At 46.9% G+C, this 15,070-nt stretch overlaps 1 protein-coding gene across 4 annotated transcripts in view; it reads right to left on the reverse strand.

Annotated features, from left to right (window-relative positions):
- The window catches only part of TTLL11 (tubulin tyrosine ligase like 11), a 225,751-nt gene extending 214,223 nt beyond the window's left edge, over positions 1-11,528 (reverse strand). The window contains exon 1 of one of the 4 annotated variants that reach the window (XM_082695341.1): positions 10,357-11,002. In XM_082695341.1, coding sequence (XP_082551467.1) covers positions 10,357-10,806 — 450 coding nt within the window. In that variant the 5' untranslated portion in view covers positions 10,807-11,002. Of the gene's footprint in view, positions 1-10,356 lie in introns of all 4 variants that reach the window. The other 3 variants (XM_082695339.1, XM_082695340.1, XM_082695342.1) reach the window with 3 other exon arrangements.
- Positions 11,529-15,070: the final 3,542 nt, after the last annotated feature.

The raw sequence follows: 15,070 nt of genomic DNA on the forward strand, positions 1-15,070 counted from the left end.
GAATAAATCTCACTGGATGAATTTTTTTTTAACAATTAAGATGACATTTCTGAAAGTTTTTATAACTGTCTAAGTTATAATATGGGCATTAATGTTAACAGAGTAACACTATATCAGCTTTGTAAAACATTGACATTGACCACATCAGCTGAAACTTGTGCTGAAGAAATGCTGGAATGAAATGCTTCAAAATGAAAAGAGTCATTGCATCTCTGGTAGGACTAAAAATTTTTTTCAATTTTTTCCCCAAAATTTTAGTATTTTAAACAATGTGCTTTTTAAATGAAACTAACAGCCAGGCTCAAAGCCCAGTCCTGTACTGATGACTTAGGTAATTAAGTAATTTCCAATGGTCTTATTCAATTCTAGGCAGGCTGGGAAATCATACTCAATTTAGATGGCCAATGTGGTTACTGGAACAAGACCCAGCCCGAGAGCCAGGAGACCCAGCGTCAAGTTCTCAGTTGTATGTCACCTAACACCTCGGAAGGGTGGGAAAGCTGAACCGGACCAGGACTTACTGTGTGGAGGCTCTGGCATGCAGGTTATATATGCTATCAAACATATGCTACTCAAATGGGACAAGCAGCCTATGAGACAAGTATGATGGTCCCTGTGTCAGAACTAATAAATGGGAGGAGTCAAACCCAAATCTAACTCCATTCCATACTGACACCTACCAAATAGAAGTAAGGAAGTCTACCACAATCACTGCATAAAGTTCAAGTCAATTAGATAAATGTATGTAAAAGCTCCACATACAACGTCTAGCTCTGGGGTGCCTGGGTGGCTCAGTTGGTTTGGGCTCAGGTCATGATCTCAGAGTCCTGAGATCGAGCCCCACATTGGGCGCTGCACTGGGCGTGGAGTCTGCTTAAGATCCTCTCTCTTGCTCTGCCCCTTCCCCCTTCCCTCTCTAAGAAAAAGAAAAAAACCCATCTTGCTCCATAGAAATCTAAGACTCTAAGGTTGTCCTCACAGCCTGTTAATCCATTAGAAGTTTAATAGCATCTGAAGATAGAATTCTGTGTGTTTTCTCCCCTCTTGGGCCAACAAGTCAATAATAAGAAAGGACTGCTTTTAGTGAATAGGAAGGAGAACATTTTTAATTAGAATAAGGTAGATTATGCAAGGCAAATGATTATCTATTAGATGTTTAAATAATCAACAGGGGAAAGGCTTAGCATGCATATGAGACCAAACGTAATTATCTGTAATATTTGTAAACCAACAAGAAAAACATCAATATAAGCAAAATAGAAACATAAATGACTGGGAAGATAAATGAACAAAGAATACATCTGGGCATTCCACACAGAGGAAGTAGTACAAGGGACTGGTAAGTATACGGAAAACCCAACCTCACTGACAAGTAGAGAAATGTGAATCAGAAGACCCCATTTTTACCCAACGATTGGGCTCAGATTTAGAAGATGAATAGGAGATGGCATTGCAGGAGGGGACAAGACAGGCACTCTCAACATTGCTGGTGGCATTTGACGGTAACCATCAAAACACAAAGTGCATACACCGTCGGACCCAACACTAGGAATTTATCCTACGGAAGTATTTGTACAAATAAACACTTAAATTGTCTGAACAGCGACGTCCCCTGTGCCTTTCTTTGAAATTGCAAGGGAAAAGTGTGGACACAATATCCATCAATAAATTTTATGATGGTATATCCATAACGTGAACCTACACTTACTAACAGAGAAAGTTGTCCCTGCTAAAAAAGCAGTTGCCAAACACTATACATATTGACTGCAGCATTTAAAATAATGTGTGTTTAAATTTATATATTCTATATGTAACTCTTGCAACTCTACATATGATTCCTTTTGCGATGGTCATTAGCACCACTCACCGGATATTCTGATTATCCTATTTATGCCATCATGGTAGGACCGCACATCCCCAAGCCCTGGGAAGTTAGCCATGCCATGTAACGCTGTGCTGAGTGATAGGTGAGCACGGCCACTTCTGGGGAAAAAGTCTTACACAGAGTGCACATTCTCTTCCCCTCGGTGACTCAGAGAAGCAGGCGTCGAGCTGGAAGCACAGGGCTCTGAATAACCAAAATGCAGAAAGCCTCCCTCTCCACCAACCTGCACTGAATCCCTGAGTGTGAGCAAGAAATAAACTTCTGTTGTTTTCAAGCCACTGATACATTGTGGCTGCTTATTACTAGAGCACAATTTAGTTATCCTGACACATGCAGGAATAAGAAAAAATTCTGGAAAGATCCATACCGAACTGTAACAGTGGCACTGCCTCTTAAGGAGAAGAGTTAGAAGGAAGGGGATGGGGTGAGGAGTGGAGGTTTGGGATCTGTATATATTTTTTATAACCACACATTGTTTTTGGAGGTTGAACAAACTTATTTATAAATAATCTTAGATGTCCAGAAAAATGACCATTGTTGCTTTCTTAGATCCCAATAAACCACAGTTCTGACACAAAGAGAAATAAAATCTCCCTATGAGCATAAAGAACAAAATAGGAAAACTGTCCTACATAAGAGTTCTGGGCAGATGGACAGAAGGACTTTTTGGAAAAGTGACAGTCTACCGAATAAGGATGATGGGCACAGGAGGAAAACTGCCCTATTCTTCCAGCTCCATGAAGAATGAGGAGGTTTTATTCAGATGACAAGAGAAGCAGATGGGGCTAGAGAAAGAGTCATCAGAACTGCCTGCTAGGACTTACAAAGACATTTCTAAAAATTACTAGATAATGGTTCAAATACACCCAGGGAAAAAACACGCGCACAAATGGCAGCCAAGGCAGCTGTTACAGCAAGGCACGACTTACGTGACGTGAAAGGAGAGACAGGAGTCCATCTGGGATGGGGAAGCATGATGACTGCTCTCCACCAAACACTAATCTTTGCGGAGGCATCTGAGGGCCCTAACTTGGCTGCAGCGCAGCAACCACGGGAAGGGAGGAGTTCAAAACTAATGAAAGGGCAAGCAAGGTTATTTGCCTGTTCACACCTCCAAGTTTTTGTTATAAAACTTAATGAAGATGTCACAGAAATTCACTGGAGGGAAAGCCAAACAGGTATTCCTACTGGAAACCCAGGCACTTTAAAGATTTTCTGATTTAACCCTCCTTACAGCCCTACCAAGTATGGGATGCTCATTCCTGGAGATGAAGAACCTTTGGCTCAGAGAGGGGAAGCAAGTTGTCTGTCCAGGGTCACAGAGTCAAGACTCAAACCCGTGTCTGGCTACGGTCTTTCCAGAGTCAGTGGGGAGGACTGTAGGGATGACAGGAGTAAAGAAATCAACCCAGAAAGTCTCCTCCACCCAGCTAATGGGTATATTCATACACACAACCTCAGTCCTCCCTGTGAACTCAAATAGCTACAATAAGCTTCCCACAGTGATGTATTTGATAATTAATACACCAAAGTATGAGGAAGGCACCAGGTTCAAAATGGAGCCTTTAAATTTTTCAGTTCAATTCACAAAGCCTTCAAAGTATAATTGGTTCAAAAAGTTTAAGTCTGTGTTATTTTAAAAATTTTAAATCTAGACTACATCACATTGACATTCATTTAAAATGTTACTGTTCCTTATCCTCAGAGATCTGTGTGTGCTTTGTTATTTGTTATATCCCAAAGCCCAAATATCGTCTGGCACAGAGTTGGTCTCAAATTATTTATTTTTTTTAAAGGTTTTATTTATTTATTTGACAGACAGAGATCACAAGCAGGCAGAGAGAGAGGAGGAAGCAGGCTCCCCGCTGAGCAGAGAGCCTGATGTGGGGCTCAATCCCAGAACCCTGAGATCATGATCTGAACTGAAGGCAGAGGCTTTAACCCACTGAGCCACCCAGGCGCCCCGGTCTCAAATTATTTATGAAATGATTCCAATGAGCTGGTCATAGATGTTCTGGTTTACCAATAACCTATATACACAGACTAAAATCTACAGTAGTTTCTTTTCTAGTTTTTAAAAGTAGGTCAAACAACCAATGTCTGTAATTGCTCAAAGGAAGAAAGATGGCTAACATTTACTAACTACTGACAGTGGGAGTTAAGGCAATTTACATACATTCCCTCATTTAATCTCACAAAAATTCTGCAAGGTAGGTGTCACTTGACTTGTTACAGGTCAAGAAATTGAGACTCAGATTCTATATTTAGTACATGATCAGTTAGGTCACATTAGTCATTAGTAGCAGGGATTTTATTTTTTTATTTTTTATTTATTTATTTTTTTAAAGATTTTGTTTATTTATTTGAGAGAGAGAGAGATCACAAGTAGGCAGAGAGTCGGGCAGAGAGAGGGGGATGCAGGCTCCCTGCCGAACAGAGAGCCCCATGCAGGGCTCAATCCCAGGACCCTGAGATCACGACCCAAGCTGAAGGCAGAGGCTTAACCCACTGAGCCACTCAGGCGCCCCAGTAGCTGGGATTTTAACCCAACAGTCTGAATCCAAAGCCCATGCTAGCTCCAAGACACAACACTTCCCCTCTAGAGAAGGCACTAAACGAGTGGGCAGTTACTACGATAATATGTCCTTTTCAAAGAACAGAATTAAAAGAAAAAGAATACGTATGATTGAATTTTTGCAGTCGACGTCTGCTGATACAAACCCAGAATCCAGAAGCTATCAAAATTGAGGCTACTTACAACAGAGGGTACGTTTACATAACATGGGAAAGAGCTCTAGCAATTATCAGCTAAAAAAAAAAAATATCCAGAATTTGCATTTGTACTAGTCATTGAACTCGAGCATGAGCCCCTAGAACTTGTTCTTTGAAGGACTGTTTGAGGTGTTAGTGTGGATTCGTGAAGCTATTGCGCATACCATGTTGTTCAAACAGCGGCTAGTGAGAAGTGATTTTTATGGCCTGACAAGCTCAACGGGCAAAGGAAAAACCGCATGTCTATTGAAAGGAGAGCATGTGATGAATGGGATATAAACCGTTCTTACATGCAATGCTGTTTTCAAAAAATGGAATGTAAATTGCAATGACCATCCTGGAGATGAGAAAGAGATTTAACTCTCCAGTTTTTCATTTTATACTCCACCTTCTTCCAGAAGGAATGAGATGCAGTGATTCATAGAGCAGGATCACATTCCACAGAGGAGACAGGCTACTCAGCTAGTCAAACGGCACCCAAGTTGTTTCTCAGTCTGTGGGCAGCAACAGACAGGATTTGGAAGGTGCAGGCACCAAAGATAGATGTCAACGTGTTTTATTTTACGTCCTACTTGCAATACTGCTCTCCTGGATCTGAGCGACTCCACTGTCATTTGAGAGTTATGAGTCAGACAAATGGGAGGGTTAACGAGTGGAGAATTATAAAACACACTGACAAGTGTGCTTTGGAACAAGACAGACCACTGTTTGAACCCTGATTCTCCTTCTTAGTTGCTGTGCCCACCTCAGTGTCTTCAAGCATTATCGGGGACTAATAATAATAGAGTAACCCCTGGTAGGGTGGATTTTAGCCAAGGATTAGCAAAGAAGACAGCGTAGGATTATTGACCAGTTCCAGGCACAGGCCCTAGATGGTTTTGCCACTTGTTACCTGTGGCCTTGGGCTAGCCCTGCGCCAACCTCTTCCTAAGCCTCGGTTTCCTCATCTGTAATTCAGAAGTGATAATAGGATCTACTTCAGGGCTTTGCTGTGAGGATTACATAAAACAATCCACAGTAAATGTCTGATACAATTTTTAATGAACATAAGACACTCAGCACAATGCCTGGCACATAACAGATATTTCGTAAACAGTAACCAATGTTTAATAAACAGTAATATTCTATAAGTTATAAATAGGACAATATAATTAGTGTGTACATATTCGAAGGAAGGTTGGATAAGGTTCAAAAAACAACTCATGATTTGGGGTCTCTGAAAAAAAGAGCTCCCACTGTAATAGATCTTGGGACAGGCGCTTACGCAAGCTATTGTCAACAAAGATCCTTCTGTTGGATCTCTCAGCGCCCTCGTTCCCATCAGCGAGCCGGTGTCCATGGCACCACTGCGTACATATACACAACCTACATCTCCAGGGAGGGCAGCTCGTAACAATAGTGGCATCTGCTCTCCTTGGTGTCTTTCCCTTAAGGTTTCTTTACTGATGGTGTCAAAACCGCAGAAGGATACACCGGGGATGGGGAGAGAGACTCACACAATTGGAAGAGGACCACACAAGTCCCCACATATTTACTGAGCATCCACCATGAGCCAGGAACCATCTGTCTCTTTCATGTGGCAGCTTCAATAGTGACTCCAGAAACCTGATTTAGCTATTCTCAAATAAACTCTCACCTTATCTATTAAGTTCACAGAGCTAACGTTTGTGACTTCTCCTTTGAGAGGCAAATTCAACATTGCAGACACAGTTGGATCAGACCAGACCAGACTGGCTAGAACTGAAAACAGAGTCCTCAGAGAGTTGGCGTGGGGCTGAGAGAGTGGGCAAGAGAAGCGGAGTCTATATATGGCAAAGATCCTGTAACCCTATTCAGGCAGAAGCACAAGCCTCTTGGTGCGGCCTCCAATGTCCTCCGTGATCTGGCTCCTTCTTCATCCCTCCGGCTCTCCCACACGCTCTCTATGCTGCTATCTTCCCATTCTGCATACGAAAGCTGATCTGTGCTCCTTGCCTTTTTTCCTACTCCGTGTGGAATGGCCTTTACCCCCATTCAACACCCAGACTGGACTGCCATTGTGTGCATGTCTGTCCCTGCTGCTGGAGGGCAAGGAGTGATTCCCATTCACGTCTAGATCTGGAACTCCAACCCAGGGTCTGCAGACAGAGATCCAGTAGGAAACAGAGAGAAGTGTCCAGAACTGAAGGCTAGTTTCCAAAGGAGTGTCTGTTTCGAATGCTAGCTCCACCACTGATCAGCCACATGACCTTGGATAAGTTACCCTCTGTGTACTTCAACTTCCTCTTCCGAAAAATAGAGACAATGAGGCCCTTTATTGGGTTGTTGGGAAAATCAGATCACTGTAGATACATTAAGCACTTAGAAGAGTACCTGGTGCAGGCTAAGAGTTACGTAAGGGGTCATCATAGTCGCTGACATTCACAATCATTGTTGTTAAATGTATGTTTAATAAAAGTGAAGGAGGAAGGGAGACCGTGTCCTGTAACCAGGCATGTGTTGAATTCACACGCTGGCTACGTGATGCCGTGCTAAGTGGACCGTGTGGTGTGGCCCCTCACTGTACACTCACGAAGGAAATATTTTTACCCTGGTTGGTGTTCATGATCTTATTTCCTACCTGGACTGCCTGCTCACCCCCGCCAAAGCCAGCCAGCTGGGTGGGTGTCCCAAATCCCACAGCTACAGCCCAGCATTCAAGGGACGCCATTCAATCCCTCACATCCCAGCTCCCGGTGGAGATATGTCTGCTCCTAGAACATCAGTGCTGAACGTTACAGGTGATCTTGTCCACCATCACCCCTGTAACAGATGGGGAAACTGAGGCCTAGAGAAGTAGTGTCTGTACTTCGTTAGTACCTGCTTTATATACATTACTAGTCATCTAGTCAATTTTAGAGTAGGTACTAAAAATACCATTGTCATAGCTTAAAGCTGGAAGGAACTTCAAGTTTACCCACTCCAGTACTTTTGAAACTCCACATTCTAGGGTATCAGGATGAAATATGAGCTCTGAGACAAGTAACATCATTTGGTGAATATTTATCAAACATCTACAGCGTGTGCCAAGTCAAACACCACTCCCGCCCTCCCAGGAGGACCAGGACCTCACAGACTCATAGGGAAGAGGGACATTAAGTGAATAATCCCACGTCGAATAGTAAAGTCCTATTGTGGTGAGTGAATTTGTTTTAAAATCTACCAGAAGGAGAAATTCCACCTGCAGGCCAGTGTCTCTCTGAGTGAGAAGGGAAAGGCAGGGTTGGGGTGGAGGGGGCAGTTCCAGGTGGTGCCTGGAAACTGCCCCCTACACAGGGTCCACCCGTGCAAGGGCCTCGTGTAGATGAACATGACCATTATGTGGCTGTCATAGGAGAGCCCAGGAACCACTTATCTCGCCCAACTTATCCCCCTTTGATAGAGAGGCAGACGAAGAGGCCTAAAGAGCTGAACTCACTTGCCAAACAAGCAGAATCGATAAACGGAAAGACCATTAAACATGTACATCCCACCATACTGAACTATATGCAAAGTCCCGAATGTGCCTCAGCTAGGCCTATACTATGCCCTCTACCAGAGATACAAAGTCCACAGTCCCTCCTTAACTCCCCGCTCCTTTTTGGCACTCAGAATTCAGCTTACATCTCTCCTCCAGGAAGTTCTTCTTGGTATGGCCTTCCTCTTCTCCCCTAGCACCTACTAAGCTCTAAGAAGGGACAGGGAGACACGCATCACATCATGTGTTCATCCATTCAACAAGTATTTATTGAACACTTACTATGCGCCAAGCACCTGAGGATACAGCAGTAAATAAAACAAAGCCCCTGCCCGCATGGAGCTTACATTCTAATGATGGAAACAGGTAATAAACAACAACATACAATATAGTGTTGAGTAGAGTTTGTAATAAAGAAGAGTAAGGGTTGGAGGAGGAATCACAGGGGAAGGCTTCTTTGAGGAGGTGGCGTTTGCCCTGACGTGGAAAGTGACAGAGTGAGCCATGCAGATAATTGGGAAAAGAGCATTTCAGGAAGCAGAAGCAAAGACGCTATAATCACTGCAATGGGTTTTTCTACTTGTGTTTTATCCCTACTGAACTATAATGTCTGGGAGGCAGAGGTTACATCTTAAGGGTCCTTGATTCCCAGGGTCCGGCATCCACGGCAAACACTCACAGACTGAGCGCATGAACCTGGCATGTATGCCTGCTGGTTTCTGAGTCCTTCTGGCTGCATCTCTCAAGATCTAGTCAGCTTCGTGACTCTCTCTCCCACAGGGCTAAGCTAAGTGGGGCCGGTCAGCGTCACCTGGTTCTTGTGGCCTGGTTTCAGTCCCTGGATTCTTTTTTCATTAAGACTACGGCATTGACAAGTTCTCCAATTCCATGTTGTTCTGGCCCTCTTATCTCTGGCCCAGACCTGGGCTCCTGCCCAGAACAGGGAGCCCTCCTTGCAGGTTTCCTAGGCATGAAAGTCCTCTGAAACCCCAGCCCCAAGTCTGGGAACTCTGACACTAGTAGAGCGGGGAATGGGAAGTCAGATGCCCCCAATGGCTAACCCTTTCCCACCTGAATCTTGACTTCCCTCCAAACTACATGACTCCTTCCTGTTGGGACGCCAACCTTCTGACCTCATTGATCCTTTCTGTGGCCATCCCTCTGTGTGTTCCAACTTCATAAAACCATTCCTGAATGTCTGCCATAAGCCAAGCATAGAGCTAAGTACCCGAATCTTCATGTTGCCTGCTGAAGATGCCCATTCCATCAGCAGACCATCTGAGTCTAAGGCTCCAGACTTGTCTCCCCTAAATTACAATCCGCCACTCCTGGGACCCTGTTAAATAGCCTTAGAAGCTGAAAATTCAGTCAAATGGCTGTACCCAGTCAGCCAACTGCAACAGGCACCCCTCTGTGTCACTGGGGCTGCATCCCAGCCCTCGCCAGGTCTAAAATGGGTTCAGGGATGAATAACCCATCCCTTCACTCACCCGGGCATCCACCACTTACTGACACGCACTATATGCCAAGTCCTAGAATGTAAAATACAGGTCCTGCCCGGATGATGATGCTGGTGGCGGTGACAGCGATGGAGGAAGAGGGAGAGGAGAAGGTGGTGGGATGAGTTACCATTTATTGCACACTTGTGCCACGCTACAATAAGCAGAGTCCTCTAACGCTGAAAGGAGACAGATTATTAGCTTCACTTTATAGGAAGGAAACAGGCTTAAGAGGTGAAACAACTTGCTCCTCGAAGTCGCATACCTAAGTGGCAGGGTGTGCTGAGACCCTAAGTCTGTCTGCCTCCAAAGTACCAACTCCTCAACCGCCGCACAGGAAGTGCTGTACCATGAGAACGTGAATGAAGTGACAGAGAGGGTCCCGGGCCCCGAAGACCCAAAGCTGTTGGAGGAGACAGACACAGAAGCTAAGATCTACGATGTAGGGGAGTGCTGGTGTCTGGGGCGGGTGAGCGCTGATGGCTAGAAGCCAGAGCCGTAGTGTTAGGGGAGCCAGGGGAAGGAGTGACTAACTTGACCCTGAGCGGGCTTCAAGTCTTCGGGAGGAAGTGACTTTGGCGGCTAGGCCTTGAAGGATGAGCACTTGGGAGCCTGGTGCTCAACAGGAGCTCAGCCCTCAGCCCTTAGCCCTGGGCCGTGACAGGTCCTCTGAGGACGAACAGTCCACCCTCCCCCCGTGCCCACGCGGCCGGGCCGGGCCTCACCTCCTTCCACTTGAGCTGGCGGATGCTGATCTTCAGGGCGTCCAGGGAGGTCCTGGCCTTGGAGCTGTCCACGGTGACCCGCCGCTGGGAGCAGTATTCGTCCGCCGAGCGGCCCGAGCTCCGCCCGCAGCCCCGGCCCTTGCTCCGGGGCTTCCTGTGCGGGCAGAGGCCCCGCACCCGCGCCGGCTGCGGCTTCGCTAGGGGCAGCGTGGGCGGCGGCCGCGGGGTCACCAGGGCGTCCCCCTCCTCGGCCGCGCGGGGCTGCGCCCGGGCGCGCTCCTTGGACTGCTCCTCCGGCGCCTTGCGCTCCGGCTCCCCGGCCGCGCCCGAGTCCACGCCGACCGGCTCCGCCGCCGCCGCCACCGCAGCCGCCGCCGGCGCTTCGGCCACGGCCACCGCCTCCGCCTCCCAGCCGGCCGCCAACTCCCTCTCGGAGCTGCCCCGCTGCATGGCGCTCAGGGCCGGTACCAGCGCCAGTGCCACCGCCGCCGCCGCCGCTCGGCCGTCCCGGCCCGCGACCAAACTGCCGCCGCGGCCACGCGCTCCCCGCCAGAGCCCGTTGCCATGATCGCTCAGGCTTTGGTTGACAAGGGCGGGCACCTCCTCGGGACGGGGCCCGGGAAGGGACAATCGCGGCCGGAGCCGCGGCGACCTCATAGGCGGCGGCGCCCACGTGATCAGGCCTGTCACAGAGGCGCGGGCGGCCATCTTGGAAGAGGGCGGAAAGCCGCCTGGGACCGCCGGCTCGGGAAGACGGCGCTGGTTATCTAAGGGCGCAGAATTTTGGAGGCAAGAGATGAGATTGAGGTTACTAGGGTTTGGGGCACTTGTGGGGCTCCTGAGTCCGGGGGCTGCGGAGGATCTCAAACAAGAGGCCCGCTTTCCCCCACCCCGCTACACAGTCGCTGGAATAACAACCTCGGAAGAAGGAGGCAGGACCTCGTTGCGGAGAGGGAACTCCACTATCTGGAAGCACCTCAGTCTGATGCTGGCCGGGACCGGTCCAGGCCCTGGGGGAGCAGGTATCCGCTGAAAGAAGCACCTGCTGGTCCTGGGAGAGCCCCCAGACGGAGAAGGGAGGCATCTTTCCCTGCTCTCAGCGCCGCATGGGATGGAGAAGCCCTACGCATTCCCCGTCAAGTGGAGGGCATTAACACCGCTTTTCTTATTATGTCCCTTTTTGTATTGTGGAAAAATAAACATAAAAGTTGCTATTTTAACCTTTTTTTAGGCGTGCCCTTCGATGGCATTAAGTGAATTCACATGAGTGCGTAAAAACTATCACCAACACCCATTTCTGGAGCTTTTTCACCTTCTCCAAATGGAACTCTGTACTCATTAAGCCATAACTCCCCATCCTTCCTCCCCCCCAGCTCCTGGTAACCACCACTTTCTCTCCATGAATTTGACTCCTCCAGGGACCTCATTACATACAAGTGGAATCATACAATATTTGTCCCTCTGTGTCTGGCTAATTTCACTCAGCATAATGCCTTCACGGTTTATCCATGTTGTAGCATATCCCAGAATGTCCTTCCTTTTTAAGACTGGATAATGTTTTGCTCATGAATCCACCACATTTTCTCTACCCATTCATCCGTCAATGGACATTTGGATCGCTTCCACTTGTTGGCTGTGGAGAATAATGTTTAGGAGCACGGGTACACAAATACCCTTTCAAGTCCCCGCTTTCATTTCTTTTGGGATGAAATATACTTTTAAAGCCAATCCAAGGAGAGGGTTCTCTCCTCTTGCCTTAGGGAGCCACATTTTTTTTTTTTAAGGGAATGCAGTTGGGAAGGTGTAACAGCACCCCCAGACTGAAGACATTAACTGTAACTGCACACAGGTGGCCCCTCTTTCTCACTCATATCCCCTGGTCTCTTGTTTGTTTTGGCTTTGGGATTCCCTTCCTAAATAAACTGCCTTAAAATGCACCACTCATAAACTCAAGAGGTCCAAACGTCCTTTTAGCAGCAGAGGGCGCTCTCATCTCTTCTTCTGGCGGCCACCGTGATTTGTTTTAGTGTTTAAGTATAGCCTGTATCTGAGTTATCTGGGGTGCTTATTTAGAAAGCAGCTTCCTGAGCCCCGTCCTGAACCCCAGCCCCAGAGATTTTGACACAGAATATTTGGGTGGGACTGGGAGTCTGTATATTAAATTAGCTCCTTTGCTGGTGCTAAGACATCTCGCGTCAACCATTTGATCTAGCCTATGTCAAGTCAACTCGGGGAGATCCTTGGAGCTGTCCGTGGTACCAAAGAAAAGCCCTCGCCGTCCCCCAATGTCTCTCCACCAACCTACCACCCTCCTCAAATGCTGTCTCTCCTCCTCCATCCCCGATCTCATCGAGAGGTACCGCCTTTCTTCAGTCATCCATGCCAAAATTGCAGCGCCTTAACTTATTCCTCTCCCTGGCCTCCTAAAACCAGTCCATCTCCAAGTCTTACAGGTTTTACACTGAAATGTCTCTCTCCTCTTTCCTCTCTTGTCCATCCTTATTATCATTGTTCCAGTCCAAGCCTTTAGCCTGGCCCATGCACCAGCCTCCATGGGTCACCCTACATCAGATCTCACCATCAGATGTCTCCATCTTGGATAAGCTTTCCTCAGTGCCCACAAACAGAAATAGTTACTCTCTCTATCCCTCTACTGACATACATGATAACCCTCTACCATGGACTGTCTGTCACACTACATAGAAACCATCTTAGCCTCCTCCATTAGTCTAAGAAGGAACATGTGTAGCCTGGTCTGATTCATCTCTATATGTCCTTTCCAGGGGTTAGAACAAAGAGGTCCTCAGAAAGTAATGAGAATGCATACTTTAATAGTTGTTTTCCACTTCATTTCCCAAATCTGTAAAGTCCATTCCATGCAGAGATACTCATATTCATTTGGCCTTGCATCTCAAAAACCTTCTGCCTCAGGGCCTTTGCACATGCCCTTCCCTCTGCCTAGAACACTTTCTCTAGAACTCTTGCCGACCTCTCCTTCAGCATTTAGTATAAATGATACATCTACAGAGATATCTCTGATTTCTCAATCTAAATCATCCCTCATCAGGTGAAATAGTGATGCAAGTGAGAAAAACAGGAAGAATCAGAAGGCAGTGTACAATTAAGTGCAAATAAGGCAAGGAGTAAAAAAAGTATTCAGGAGTTCAAGGAATGGAAAATTTATTGTGAACTAGAAAGCTAGATAAGACTTCCTATAAGAGATGAAATACATTGTCATGATGGAGTGACAATCAGAGAGATAGAAAGTACGTGGGGTTGGCATTCCAGAGGCTGTGGGCACGGCTGCCATGTGCAGTCATGCAGGTGATTCAAGGAGCCTCAAAAGGGCTGAAATCCAACTTGTGCTCTGCACCCCCAAGCCTCAGTCATTGAGGTTTTGTCCTCTGGAAGGGGGCGCCTTTGACAATTGGTTCAAAGGCTCCCAGGGCTATACTGGGAGTCCTATACTGGGAAGGGGGTAAGGAAAAGGCACAGCGCATGTAGATTTGAGCAGTGGCTAATTGCAAGTCTCTTTGGGACCACACTGGTTGAAATGCTAGCCTTAGAGGGAGGGAGAACAGGAAAGAAGGCCCACTAGATTTCATTGTCAGATCTCCGAACACTTCCATGAGCTCTGACTCCTCATGAAACTGTGTTAGTGGAAAAATCCAACCCCAAAAGCGACTCCTCAAAGAGAAGCCTCAGTTACAGCTGCCAAGGAGCAAGTAGCAGGTTAGAATGAGCCACCCGGACGACCTCTCAAAAATATAAAAATATGTCACAAAGTGGATCCCTCCGTAGTTCCCTCCTTTTCCTTATAGCACTCACCACAGCTTACAGTGGGAGTCTCGCTTGTTTGCTTGTTTGTAGTGGCCTCTCTTGCTGGCCAGAGCCCAAGTGCCCGCAGTAAGGAGCATGTCGTTCTTGCTGACCACTCTACCCTTGGGCCTAGTCTGGTGCCTGGCAGAACTGCTTCCTGAATGAATGAATGAATGAATGAATGAATGAATGAATAAGAAAACTCAGATAGTCCACAATAAGGAAATAGTTAAGCAAAAGGTGGCAAATGCTGTCAATGACAGCACCAGACGTTTAGGAAAATGTTGATGATGTAACATGAAGCCAGCGAGTGCAAGCATTGTAATTACAAAGCTGAGACGTGATCTGCGCAAACAGGGCCTAGAAGAATATAGAGACAAATGAGAACAGCTGTGGTGCTGGAGGCACGAGATCTTGGTTGCAATTTGCCTCTCGAATTTGGGTAAACTGTATCAACCTTGGGGCTCTTCACATCCTTAGACCCAGAAATCCGTCCCATTTCTCGAGATTTCTGGCATGAATCATAAAGGCAGATGCAACTTTCCATGGTACTGTATTGCCAGGAGTAAACCTCTCTGCCTCAGGCACTGTCCGAAGGATTTCACATACGCCATGTCGTGTGATCTTCACAACAGCCCTGGGGGAAGTCCTGTATGAAACACATTTTACAGATACAGAGAGAAATTGTTACCCCGAGAAGTCACTTGCCCAAGTCACACAGCCAGGAAAGGGTTCCAACTCAGCAAGACGTGACACTAGCACCCAGCTGCCAACACCCACACTCACTCCCACACCAGGACTTTGTGCACAAAAATACCCCACATATGGAAGAGAAGGAGAAAAAAGAGAGACAAGCCACAAAACCAGACTCTTAACTATAGAGAACAAACAGATG

This window comes from Mustela nivalis (assembly GCF_964662115.1).
Source record: "Mustela nivalis genome assembly, chromosome: 13".
In the NCBI taxonomy this organism is placed as follows: domain Eukaryota; kingdom Metazoa; phylum Chordata; class Mammalia; order Carnivora; family Mustelidae; genus Mustela; species Mustela nivalis.